At 34.7% G+C, this 14,233-nt stretch overlaps 1 protein-coding gene across 10 annotated transcripts in view; it reads left to right on the top strand.

The window, feature by feature from the left end:
* CPEB2 (cytoplasmic polyadenylation element binding protein 2) overlaps positions 1-14,233 on the top strand; it is a 64,363-nt gene that overhangs the window by 46,983 nt on the left and 3,147 nt on the right. For 9 of the 10 annotated variants that reach the window (XM_076001096.1, XM_076001097.1, XM_012737575.3 and 6 more), the window contains 5 exons: positions 677-766; positions 5,194-5,312; positions 5,953-6,067; positions 8,831-9,012; positions 13,378-14,233. The exon at positions 13,378-14,233 is cut by the window's right edge and continues 3,147 nt beyond it. In XM_076001096.1, coding sequence (XP_075857211.1) covers positions 677-766; positions 5,194-5,312; positions 5,953-6,067; positions 8,831-9,012; positions 13,378-13,605 — 734 coding nt within the window. In that variant the 3' untranslated portion in view covers positions 13,606-14,233. Of the gene's footprint in view, positions 1-676; positions 767-5,193; positions 5,313-5,952; positions 6,068-8,830; positions 9,053-13,377 lie in introns of all 10 variants that reach the window. The other variant, XM_076001098.1, reaches the window with a different exon arrangement.

The following is a 14,233-nucleotide window of genomic DNA, read 5'->3' on the forward strand; positions in this document are numbered from 1 at the left end:
TTTCCAAGTCAGTGCTATTTATGGTTTGGTATACTATAAAGTCATTAGTATGCATGCAATGTTATATAAAATTTTTACATTCACATGGAATTGATTATTCTAGCCAGTGTGCTACTTAAAAATGAATTTATCTTGACCAAAATAGTTATTAGGTTTTAGATATATATATATATATATTTTTTTTTTTTTTTTGAGACAGAGTCTCACTTTATTGCCCAGGCTAGAGTGAGTTCCGTGGCATCAGCCTAGCTCACAGCAACCTCAAACTCCTGGACTCAAGCGATCCTCCTGCCTCAGCCTCCCAAGTAGCTGGGACTATAGGCATGTGCCACCATGCCCAGGCAATTTTTTCTATATATTAGTTGGTCAATTAATTGGTTTCTATTTTTAGTAGAGACGGGGTCTTGCTCTTGCTTAGGCTGGTTTCAAACTCCTGACCTCGAGCAATCCGCCCACCTCAGCCTCCCAGAGAGCTAGGATTACAGGCGTGAGCCACCGCGCCCGGCTAGATATATTTTTAATAAGAGTATTAGGACATATTCCCAGTGTTAATAGTCTGATTTAGGGTATTGGTCACTTTTAAATATTAAATTTTCAGAATAACCTAAAAATACAGGATACCTTAGAATCAGTGATTTAAACTAATTCCTAATACATATTATTGCATTTTCTTAAGATGAAATTACTGCCAGCTTCAGAAGATTTGGGCCTTTGGTAGTAGATTGGCCTCATAAAGCAGAAAGCAAATCCTATTTTCCACCAAAAGGTAAGGGTTTTTATTGTTAATGTTTGTCAGGAAATTGGTTGTATGAGAGCAAAGGAAACAAATACCAACTACTTGCTTATATTTCTTCGATTTCTGCTTGTTTTGTTCTCTTTTAGGATTGAATATGAGCACATCTTTATATAAAAGTTCATAGAGTAACTTGTGCAAGCTGATAACTGAGGTTGAGGGAAGCAGAATGGTCCTGAGAACTATTCCAATTTTACTTTGAGCCAGTCAGGAATCACAAGAGACTTACTACACTTTCACTATAATGATTTGATAATGATTTTATAGACTCAAATCAACAAATGTTTGAGTATTTTCTCTGTCCAAAGCACCCTTCCAAGTAACTTGGGTACAGACATGAAAAAGTGTCTTTGTACATTGTGGTCTTTGTACATTAAGATCTATGTGAATTGATTTATTTGTATTTTATAAAATATAAGTCTATGAATAGTTTAAATAGTACATGATTTACATAAATGTTCTAGACAACAGTCCATAACAACAGAGCAGGATAAATCATGCCACCTATGTTGGTGAATAAATAATTTAGAGGAAAAAAGTGACTGGTCAAGTCTATTTTTTTAACTCCCAGTTATATAAAGAGTTAGAATGTGAGGAGAATACTTAGTTGTGTTAGTCACTTATTGCTAGGATAATACTGTGGCTGATCACCAGAGGACATGAATCACAAATTGTGCTGACCTTCACATGCAAGTCACACTGGAGGCCACCATCTGTGGGGAGAGGATGTATACCCCACCCACAACAGCAGAGGAAGAGGGAAATGGAGAGTTGAATGTTAATTCAGTCAATCAGAATTCTAATGGCATATTCTCTGAAGTAAATAAAAGAAAGGGGGTGCTGAAAGACTTTGCTTTGAACATCACTGAAATATAATTTTAGAAAAGACACACACGTACCATTATTTACATGGCTGAGTGAATTATCAAGCCTGGAGAAAAGACTCCAATAGATCTATTAAATGGTCTGATTTGAACTACAGGAAAAGAAACATGATATAGAAGTTATTGGTACACAAAAGCTAGCTAAGGGTTTCTGGTTATGAATTATATAGGTCCTCACTTTTTGTCATTGAAAATTATAGAACCTCCACTACTAGTTCATGTAATTTTTTAGAGAAATGGAATAATGCAGTGATTTTTTAATACTTTTAGGTCTTATACTTATGGAATCAAGAACATCTTTTAAGTAGGGGTTCTGGACCCCAGGCCTCTATGAGAATCTGATTAAAGCTATTTACCTCTTTCCATATACTCTGGAGTTTATGGGACTTGGAGGTCCTAAACTCTTGGTTTAAAGAGAAAATTAGCTTCATATAGATAGAGATATTCATTTGTTAGCTTAGTTTTAAGCTGTTTTTGTCCACAGTTTAACTGTCTTGTTCTTTTATGATGTTTATTTTGAGTGTTCAATAAAAATGCCTCTTAGTTTCTAATGTTCCTGCCTAAGCTACCATCATTCCTTGCCTGGAGACTCCAGCTGTCCTCCAGCTCTCTCCAGTTTTATATCCCACATTACAGCCATAGCAATCTTTGAAAATTCATCTGTTGGTGCTATTCCTTATTCTCCTGCTTAAACCCTTCAGTGGTTTCTCTTAATTTTAGGATAAAGGCAAAAATGCATTTGCCTCCCTGTCTTTCTGGCTTCTTCCACCACTACTTCGTGTTCCCTTCCAGTCCTCAAAACTGGCCTTGCTCTCTCCAGCCCCAGGGCTTTTATGTATGATGATCTCTTAACCTCAAGTTTCTTTCTTATATCTCTTCATCTATTAATACATATCCTCTGCTTGTCCTTTATATCTCAGCTTAAGAGTAAATTGATCGTGGAAGACTTTGAGGACTCACCTAGTGAGGTCAGCCCCTCCTACTGTGGGCCCTCCTATCTCCTAAAGTTGTTTGTCTCTTTGACAGCATTTATTACAGCAGTAGTGTTACATTTTTTTTTTACAACTTTATAAATAAATGTGTGATTATTTTATTAGTGGCAGTTACTTTATGTGAGACTGCATCTTTATTCACCTTTGTTAATATTTGTATCCTTTTATTCTTAATAATTCACAAATTAATAATTACCCAATAAATAATATAAACAACAAAAAATGTGGGCTAGAAAAATTATTTTGATCTCAAGTAAGGTGGGGAGAAAGCTTCACTGAGAAATTTTGAATTAAATCTAAAAGGTACTGTGTAGATAGATAAAAAGGAGCTGAACAAAGTTTTAGGCAGGAATTGAAATGTAATTTTGGAAAGTAATTAGGCAATGTTTGGGTGGAGACAGGTACACATTTTTGCATGAGCCATTTGTTCATATAAGGGGATGGTATACTCTAAGCCTAGAAAGATGGGTTGGAACAAACTTACTGAAAGCAGAATAGTTGTTGTCATTGCTCTTGTTGCCATCATTGTCATTGTGTTTTTTGCAGTGCTTATTTTCTCAAACTGGAAAAAAAATTTATCACTGGCAAATCATAGTTTTTTAATGGTACAGTTTTAGTTAATTGCCAAAACCAGTATTCCCAAACCTTGGTCTTTTAAGCATTTTTGTCATTTCTGTAATTCAGCATTTTCTATGGCTTGGAAAACACTGGTATATAAGTATCCAGTGGGTGAAGCTGCCTTGTGATTAAAGCAGTGATTCAGCCCACAGATGCTGAGCCACACATGCACGTGTGTTTCCTCTGCAGTGAGTAATATTCACCTTATGTGATTATTAGCTTGCTTTAATAAATTCTAAAGAAAGTATGAGTGGTTTTTGGTAAGAATATTTTAATATCTATCTAAAGGCTTGCATTAGCTAAGTCATAATTTACCTACCATATTGCTTGATTTTTGTGAGACAAACTTTTCTTTCCTAATAACAAAATTAGTTAAGCAATATTTAAGGTATTATATTTAAATTAAACAATATTAAAATATTAATATCAAAAATTATAAAAATTAGATAACATTAAAAATATTGAATTTAAAATACTATTTTAGTAAATTAGTCTTACATCCTCTTAATTAGTACAAAATAGTTCTCAGATCCTTAGTTTGTATCAAAATTAAGTCCTTAAACCAGTTTTCATTTTTTCCAAGCATATTTGAAATTGTTTCTAGCAATTAATAAAGTCTAAAGATGCATTTTTTAATCTTACATAATTTTACCTTTGGAAGTTTCTATTTGTGTAGGTTGATTTGATGACTTCAGGGTTTTTTAATGCAATCAGATATTTTAATTTTATTAAAATGAAGTACTTTTGTGTCACATCAGACCCTATGGCATAAAAGCCTTTTTTGACAATAAGCTGTGTTTTTTGAGCTCTGAGTAAAACATGACCTCACACTTTCCATTGTGTTATGGAACAGATGTGTATGGCCTGCTTGATGTCTGCTTCATATTGGGACTAGATTATAATGCTGTGCATTTATTTGCATAAAAATCTTGTAAAGGCAATGGATATTCTTAGGTCATTTATAATTATCAGCTGCTGGGAATAAAAAAGAGTACACTTACAGTATAAATTTTGATGTCTTTTTATAATGAAGTGTATTCTGTCTGCTGGATATGTGAGTTTTGGTTAAAGATTGACTGTTGGTTGTTCAAAAGGAAAGAAGGAAGAGCATATTTCCCAACAGTATAGGAATTGAAGCAAGAGCTTGGATCCAAGTCCAAACATAATTTCTGAACAATTTGAAAAAAATGTTCCTCTGCTCTTCCAAGTTGAGCCTTGATTTGAAAGTTCTGACCCACATTCTGTTAAGGAACATGTTTAATTCCAGCCTCCCTAGGGTAGCTTTTCTAGTATCATTTGGAAGTTTTCATGGGCCTATAATTTTTCCTCTACTTAAAGAATTTCCTGGGCCTTTCCAAGTATATTTTAGTCCAAAAGTTTACTCTAGAACTTGTATTAACATTATCTTGAAGTCATCATAGGAAACTTTAGCTCCAAATACACTTGACTGGTTAATTCTGCTGAGTTCTTTATGAAAGCTGTATCTCTACTAGAAAGAGTATGGAGGCTTTGGAGCTGACTTGGGTTTGAAATTTTTCAGCCAATTGCTTACTAAGAGACTGACTTTGGGGAAGTACTTTAACCTGTTGATACCTCAGTTTTTTCTTCTGGTAAAATTGAAATAATTTTTCATAAACTTGCTGTAAGAATCAAATGAAATAATTCATGTAAAGTTCTTAGTGCAGTACCTAATACTAAGTGCTGTATATAAAGTAGCTAATTGCTTTAATGTGTATCTGTGTTAGTGTATATTACATAGTATATTTGTTATCCTATAAAAGTATAGTAGTTCTAGTTTTATTTGATAGTTTTTTTTTCTTTTTCAAAAGCATGTGTTTTCCCAATAGTACTGAAATTTGGGGTGTACTCACCTTGACATATTGCCTCATTTTAATGGTTATTCCAGGTTATGCATTCCTTCTCTTTCAAGAAGAGAGCTCAGTTCAGGCACTAATTGATGCTTGTATTGAAGAAGATGGAAAGCTCTATCTGTGTGTTTCCAGCCCTACCATCAAGGACAAACCAGTAAGTAAATACCATGTGACCTTCAGGCTCTAAATACAAGTTTTCCAAAAATTGTTTTGAAATGATTGTTTCTGAATAAAAGGACAATTAAGCTATCATGTTAAGAGTTCAATTTTTAAAGTAATCAGATGATTTATAGTATCTAGATCAAAAATTATAACAGTAATTTGTTTCTAAATCCAACTATATAAATTCTTTTTTTTTTTTTATTTTTTATTTTTTTTTTTTTGAGACAGAGTCTCGCTTTCTTGCCTAGGCTAGAGTGAGTGCCGTGGCGTCAGCCTAGCTCACAGCAACCTCAAACTCCTGGGCTCAAGTGATCCTCCTGCCTCAGCCTCCCGAGTAGCTGGGACTACAGGCACAAGCCACCATGCCCGGCTGATTTATATATATATATATATTAGTTGGCCAATTAATTTCTTTCTATTTTTATGGTAGAGACGGGGTCTCGCTCAGGTTGGTTTTGAACTCCTGACCTTGAGCAATCCGCCCGCCTCGGCCTCCCAGAGTGCTAGGATTACAGGCGTGAGCCACCACGCCCGGCTAAATTCTTAAATAATAAAATGATCACTGTTAACTGCCAAAAAAAAAAATGGCATAAGCTATCAAGGGAATAAGACCCAATGTATTTTCTTCATAGGTTCAAATCCGTCCTTGGAATTTAAGCGATAGTGATTTTGTGATGGATGGTTCTCAGCCATTGGATCCCCGGAAAACAATTTTTGTTGGAGGTGTTCCTAGGCCACTAAGGGCTGGTAAGTAGAATATTAACAAATTTTGTTTTTTCAAAAAATCATTTAAATATTAATTAGTTCATTCAGTAGAGAGTCAGCGGTTATTGTGTGCATGGTACTATAGAGCAGGACAGGGGAAGATTCCTCCTACTCCAGTAGTTGCTAACTGCAGAATTCTGAGGTAAATTCTGAGAACCTTTCTTGAAACTCTCAAGTCACTAGAGAATTGTCCAATTCTCCATCTCATCTATCAATATTAACACAGTAGCTAACTCCAAGTAGGCTCTATAAGAAGAATATGATTTCTTAAGTATAACTCTCCATAATAGAATTTTGTTTATTCTGTTTTTTTATGTGGGTTGATTCTGGTATCTGAGTAAGAAATAGGAATTTTTTTCTCTTTTATCTATATTTTGACCATTAACTAAAGTAGCACTTTAGATAAGTGAGTGATAAACTTCTGTTTATCAGAAACCAGGAACCAGAAATCTACCAAAAGATGTCATATAGGAACATAATTATAGATGTCAAAGCCCACTGTATATGCAAGTTATGTGGTACCATGTGCCATGTGAAGTATATTGATGATTCCATCTCTGAGAACATCCTCTTCCAACCTGGGAGATATGTGCTAAAGAACTGTTCACACATGTCACTTATAGAACATGATGACTGCTACAAAGAAAGACTACAGGGAGTAGAAGAACATATAGCAAAGGAATGTGGTATAGACTGATATCTTGAATATTTTTGTATCTGAGCTGACATATAAAGATGGAACAGAAGGAGTAGGGTTGAGGCGATAGGGTTGTTAGGAGTGTGTGTCAGACAAAGAGAATTGCTTACTTAAAGGTCTTTAATGAAGGGAAGCAGGGTGCCTTAGAAGGACTGAAAGAAACCCAGAGTGGCTGGCTTGGGATACAAGGAGTGAGGCGAAGGACACAGATGACATTGAAAAAGTAAACAGGAATCATATCATACAAATATAATAGGCTAATTTGATATTTATCCTCATAGCAAGGAGAAACCATTGAATTTTTAAGCAAAGAAGAGATATCTTATTTATAGTTTTGAAAGATCACCTTGGCTAGTCACTGGCTCATGGAGAGGGAAGCAACGTTGAGAGTAGATAGGGGTAGACCAGTTTAGGAACCTGTTATTGCAGTCCAGGGAACAGACAGTGGTGGCTTGGATTAGCAGTGGCAGGGGAGAAAGAGCAAAGTGAACAGATGTCATATATATTTATGAGGTTAATGCAAAGGCTGAATCTCAGTTTTCAGTCTTAGGCTATTAGGTGGATAGTGGTTCCTTTTACTAAGATATAAGGAACACTGGAGAAGGAGCAAGTTGAGAGGGAAAGTTGTGGTCTTGGTTTTGAAAAAGCACAAGTTTGTGGCACCATTCAGAGCTCCCAAGTAGAAATATCAGTTAAAGCATGTGGTATCGGTATGTTCTTTTAAGAGAATCACTCTTTCTACTATTTTGAAAATAAACTGGGAGGGCAAGGGTCAAAGCAAAGAGAGAAGGCTACTGCTGTGAACCAGAAGAAAAATGATGTTAGCTTGAAAAAACTGTTAGTGATGGAGGTAAGGACATTGGATTCTAGATATGTTTGAAAATGAAGTTCACAGGATTGCATGTGCAGTGGGAGAAAAGAAAACAGAAAGGATGAAGCCAAGGATCCTGACTTGGCAACTTCATCCTTTCCATTCCTTACTAACTGGGTCAGCAAAAACTCAGTGGAACAGGTATAATGGGATGGGGGAAATTATGAGTTCCATTTTTAACACACTGAATGTTGCAGTGTCTGTTAAACATCAATATGAATTGCTCAGTTGACAGTTGTATATGTGAGTCTGGAATCCAGGGGAGAAGTCTAGAATGGAGATATGAATGTAGGAGCTTGAAAACATATAGATGGTATTTAAAGCAATGACATGGGATAAAGTCACTAAAGCCAGGAGTGTGGATAGAGGTGCAAGGACTGAAATTTAGGGTATTGACATTGCAAATAAAAGAGTTGAAGATAAACTATTAAGAAAGACTAAGAAAAATTTATCAGTGAGGTAGAAGGAGAATTAGTAGAATAATGTATCCTGAAAGCCAGATGGGGAAAATATTTCAAAAAGAAGGAAGGGATTAACTGTGTTCAAGGCTGCTTACAGGTAGATTGGCCATTGGATTTGGCAGTAGGAAAGTGACCTTGCATGAGAAATTGAAATGGAATCATGTTGTGATAGTCTCATTAAAAAGGGTTGAATAAAGATGGAAGGAGAATGATTAAGAAGTACAGGAAAAATTTTTGAGAAATTTGGATGTGAAGGGGAAAAGAAAAATGAAGCAGTTGCTAAGAAGGAGAAATAGTATTATGAGAATTTTTTTTTTTAAGATTGGACAAATTACACTTGGGAATGATCCAGTAAGAGTGGAAAACTGATGGTACTGAGAAGGAAAATGGAAAAGTTGCTGAAGCAATGTCCTTTCATAGTGAGAACATGTGGGGAGTAGATACAAGTGAAAGGATTGGATTTAGAAAAGAGCATGGAACTGTTTCTCTGTAGTACCAGGGCAGAAGACAGAATAGATAGTGGGTCTAGTACTTGTAAATGGGTAGGTGTAATAGTGGTGAGTATAACTTTATATTTTTTTAAAAAATGGCTTCCTTGATTCCAATTTCTCCTTTAACAACTGCTTCTTGTCTGCCATTGACTTTATAAAGGACTTAAAACTTGTTGATTTACTGTGTTCTCTCACATTTGGTTTGAACTTCTTTTCCTTTTCAAGTGGAACTTGCTATGATCATGGACCGGCTGTATGGTGGAGTTTGTTATGCAGGAATTGATACGGATCCTGAGCTAAAATACCCAAAAGGTGCTGGGCGAGTTGCTTTCTCCAATCAGCAGAGCTATATTGCTGCCATTAGTGCTCGATTTGTTCAGCTTCAGCATGGTGATATTGATAAACGTGTAAGTTGCATATTGGGAATCACTTATGTCCTATAATAAGGTGAGGGAGTTAATAATATAATACAAATACTGTTTATTTTTTTATATTCCTTTAACTCTTAGAGTTAAAGGGTAGAGTATCAAAATATTCTTGAAATATAAAATTCTTGAACATACTTGATACTTTAGATATAATATTTTTTCAAAAGTCATTTTACATCCATGTCAAAATTTTTATTAGTCAATAAAGTCTAAATATCATTCTAACCATGGAAGCACAGCTTATTTTAAGAGCCATACTCTGATGTCAGACTGCATAGGATTGAATCCCATTTCTACCATTTGCTCTATAATCCTGGGCAAATTAACCCTCTCTGTGCCTCTTTTTCCTTATATATTAGTAAAAAACAATAATAATATATCTCTCTGTTATTTTGAGGATAAAATAAATTCATATATATATATATATATATGCGCACTTAGAACTTGGCACAGAATGTTATTTATGTGTTGGTTTTCATTTGTAAAAAAAAATCTAAAAAATCATTATGTATATTTCGATAAAATAATTGACCTCAACCTTAAAATGTTTGCTCTTTAGTAGCATTGCTTAGGTCATCACAATAAGAACTTTTAAGAAAACCTAGAAATGACAACTGAAAGCTACCCCATTAAATAATTCCAAGTACTGATTACCATCTAAAATAGGGGAAAAGGAGTGAAAAAAACTCAAGTGCTCATTTACAAATCTATTTCATGCTAAAATCTATGAATGGTTCCTATACATAACCAAGCAGCATTCTAAAATGTAATTACATTTATAGTACAACTAAGATATACTGAGAATATGGAAATGAATTTTTTTATATCTAAATTAGTAGATATAATTTGAGTGGGTACTTATTTTCCCAGTGTAATAGTTTCTTGAAGCCTCTTATGAGGCTGTTTGCCACATTAAAAGAGTTTTTAGGAGATAGGAAAGCTGGTTACCTAATACTAATTAAAGAGACTGTGGACTCTAGAAGTAGTCATCAGTGTAACTACCAATCCATCCCATTTAGAAAAGAAATACAGCATAAGTTCAGTTCACAAATTCAGAGTGGCCTTTTTGTTTGCATTGCTACTTAAAATGTTGCCCCCACACACACACAAAAAAAAAAAAGTAAAAGAAAGGACCCAGCTTTTAATCAGATCTGCATACATAAACTTTTTGAACTAGTTTGAACCTTAGAATTCCTATAGGCTTATGATTCTCAACCTCAGCTGCACAAGTATAAGAAAAATATCATAGCAGTGTCATGGTTCATATTTCTTTATTTCCAAAATGATAGTGAAGGGGCAGTTATTTGAAGCAGGGTTTTGATTCTTAAGGGCAACAAAGATGCAAAACAGTTGAATTAAGAAACACATGCCTTTTTAAAAAGACATTACAATACCTGGAAAAGTTTATTTCTGAGCTATGTGCTACAAAAGTATTTTTTTTTTTTTTTTTTTTTGAGACAGAGTCTCGCTTTGTTGCCCAGGCTAGAGTGAGTGCCGTGGCGTCAGCCTAGCTCACAGCAACCTCAAACTCCTGGGCTCGAGTGATCCTTCTGCCTCAGCCTCCCGGGTAGCTGGGACTACAGGCATGCGCCACCATGCCCGGCTAATTTTTTATATATATATCAGTTGGCCAATTAATTTCTTTCTATTTATAGTAGAGACGGGGTCTCGCTCTTGCTCAGGCTGGTTTTGAACTCCTGACCTTGAGCAATCCGCCCACCTCGGCCTCCCAAGAGCTAGGATTACAGGCGTGAGCCACAGCGCCCGGCCTACAAAAGTATTTTTGAACTTTCTTCTAAAGAATTTGAGCCTTAAATATTTTACAAGTCACTAGTATTGCTTATACAAAGAAATATTAAGCCATTGATCTTTATACCTTCCATGTTTCCAATAAGAATATAGTTATAGTTATTAAACCATAAAAAGAGATTACAATTAAATATGTAACTGCCAACCCGAAGATATATAGGATACTTATTTGGAGAGAACTGAAATTGTTTATTCAACTTATACTCATGGACACTTTGAGTATTAGTTGCTGTCTCTCTGATAGCTGGGAAGCACAACCACCACAGATGGGTAATCACTGTATTTTTTTAATAGGTTATTCCATGAGTAATATTGTAACTTCTCATAGATATTAAAGCAAGTGGTGGTGTATTTCAAGTTGGATAATTATTAATTGTTAATTATTTCATTAGTTATGAGTCCAGGTGACGAAACATATTACCTCGACTAGGTTATCTGAAGTGAAAAAGGAAAAGACATCATAAAAGAAAACAAGACTAGGAGAAGCATCGATGAAACTCCCTTTCACACATATGAGAGTTAATTGTTAGAAACTACTAATCAGTAATAGGTTTGAAATCCAGTTTGCCATCTTTAAAGTCCATGATTTTGAGTTAAGTATATTAGCTCCATAAACTAATATCTAGAATTTTAAAAACTACAAATAATTGAAATCATTATATTGGTAAAATTTTATTCAACAGTTTTACTTTAAGGAACTCCTGAGCACCTGCCATTTCATGAGGTATTGTGGAATGGAAGTAAACATCAGAAACCCTGGCCTTCAGTTAGCCTAAAATCTTATCATAAAAACAAGAAATAACTATGAGAAAGAAAGCCAGAAAACATACCACATTCATTCATACATTTATAGATTTTCTACCTTGTGCCAGATACCTTGCTAAGTACTAAGAACTGAATGTTGAACAAATGCATGCTGTCCTTGTGCTCATGCAGTTTATAATCTAATAAAACAGAATCCAATAATTCTCATGCTACCTTGATTTATTCTTTGGTCATAGTAATGCTCTTGTTTGATTATAGTTATAATGAAGATAATGAACCAAAAATAGAAGACTGGCAAAGAAAAGATACAGAATACATAAAGGAAAAAGTTGAGAGAGAAAGATTGAGCAAAAACAATTTAGAATTTGTGTCAAAGATCCTTTTAAAAATCAAAGGCCAATGGAAAAAAAGATTAAGAATTTTTAGCTGGCAAAGAGAACTTATAAATCAATTAAAAGAAAAAAAATTCCAGCAGGAAAATATGCAAAGGAAACAGACAATTCAAAAAACCAAATGTCCAATGTACATAAAATATGTTTATCCTAACCCTAATCAATGAAATACAAACAGCAGTGTAATTCCTTTGTCTTCCTATCAGTTGTTTATCTTATAGTTAGTTCTCCTTCAACTTATTGGTTATTTCCAGTTTGTTCTTTTTACAGATATCTTTATATATTCATTTTCTGCACACATGCAAGTATTTCAATAGTATACATTCAGATTAGAAATTGTTGAGTCTTTTTTTTTTTTTTAACCTTGGACAACCTTTACTTTATCACAGATCCAACCCTTGAAACCACTCAATTTTCTATTCATAAAGTCATTACAAGCAAGAAAGCAAGGTTATTATAGCTAACAGTAGCTAACACTAATTTACAGAATATTTTGCCATGTGCCAAGTGCTATCTTATGCATTTACATGCATAATTTAATCCTCCCAACTCTAAGACAGGTTCCCTTATTCTCACTTCACAGATGTGGACTCTTGAGGTTGAGAAGTTTATCATTCAGAGCTAACTCTGGTCTAAAGTCTTCTGCTGAGTCAGCCCTTCACAGTGGGACTTTATATCTTATAAATTCACAGAAGTCTAGGCATGTCCTTAATAAGATTATCCACAGTTCCAGTTTGTGCCAATTATTTCCAAGCAGGATGTGATGCTTACCTGCAGTAGAGAAGCACTGCTGTAATCAGCAGCTGTTTGGGTTCAGCCATGTCACAGGTGATACTGGAATGAGGGAGAAAATGGGGTGAAAACCATTTGTCTTCCCTGACTACTTGATATCCCTTTTGTTTTTCACTCACAATCACCCCCACCTCTGAAAATACCAACACACAGGTGTTTCAAAGATGTTACTTCAAGAAAGGTAAGGGTGGAATGTTTTGCAAATCAATTAGATTTTTATAGATTTTCAACGTTTTTTCTGCCTTTGGAAAATGCAGTAAACACCATTTAGTTTATAGTCCTCAAGAAATATTAAAATAAAATTACCAAATTAAGTGTTCATAATTTAACCCACAGTGAATTATAAACATGAAACATCATATATATGATGTTATATAATATATAATATAAATAAAACAATGATTAGCACAAGAATAAAATGACTTAATTTTTTTAACCTACTATGGTAAAGCTACTTCCTTGAGAAGCTCTCTACTTTCTCAGCTTTTAATACGATCTTTTCCTCTAGAACACTGTATAAACATTTTAAGTTATTACCAAATCTGATTTCTAAAACAGACCCCTAATGAGACATTTTTTCTTCTAGGTGGAGGTAAAGCCATATGTGCTAGATGACCAGATGTGTGATGAATGCCAGGGTGCACGCTGTGGTGGAAAATTTGCTCCCTTTTTTTGTGCCAATGTCACTTGCCTGCAGTATTACTGTGAGTTTTGTTGGGCAAATATCCACTCTCGTGCAGGACGTGAGTTCCATAAGCCATTGGTAAAGGAAGGTGCTGATCGCCCGCGTCAGATCCATTTCCGCTGGAACTAAGAAGAGCAAACTGGCCTCTGTGTAACAAGGAAAGAAAGGGTGCATGTGGCTTACTGTGTCTGAAGATACTGACATGCAGAAGAAATAAGTGCATTCTTCTGCTTTTCACCCCAGCTATCAATACATGCATCTTTATCAGCAGCCAAAACACTACAAGCCTCTTGTTTTTCACCAAAACCCTACATCTCAGGCTTACTAATTTTTGTGATATTTTCATGTTAAAATAAAATGTTTTTTTGTATTTTCTCCAAGTTATTTTTATATGTAAAGTTAAAATTAGATGTGAGAATGTTTTGCGTAGGGGCAACACAGTCTGCTGCTAATAGTGGGGGAAGCGTGCACTTATTTCTAAACATGGGTTTTTAACTTCAAGATCTGCCCCAGTAATTTACCAAAGGTAGCAAAATAATAGTGAAGATGGAATATGTCTGCTACAAATGCTTATTTTTATTGTTGCTATTTTCAGTGTATACATAAACTAAAAATTAGGGTTGATTTTTTTGCTCTCCATTTTGACTTGCAAGAAATAATACCTCAAGATAATCTGATTTATTAGCTATTTTTAAACATTTTTAATCACAAGCTGTATTAGCTTTGCTGCTATATAGGTGTTATGTGTAAATGCCAC

Source organism: Microcebus murinus, chromosome 3, assembly GCF_040939455.1.
Source record: "Microcebus murinus isolate Inina chromosome 3, M.murinus_Inina_mat1.0, whole genome shotgun sequence".
Classification (NCBI taxonomy): domain Eukaryota; kingdom Metazoa; phylum Chordata; class Mammalia; order Primates; family Cheirogaleidae; genus Microcebus; species Microcebus murinus.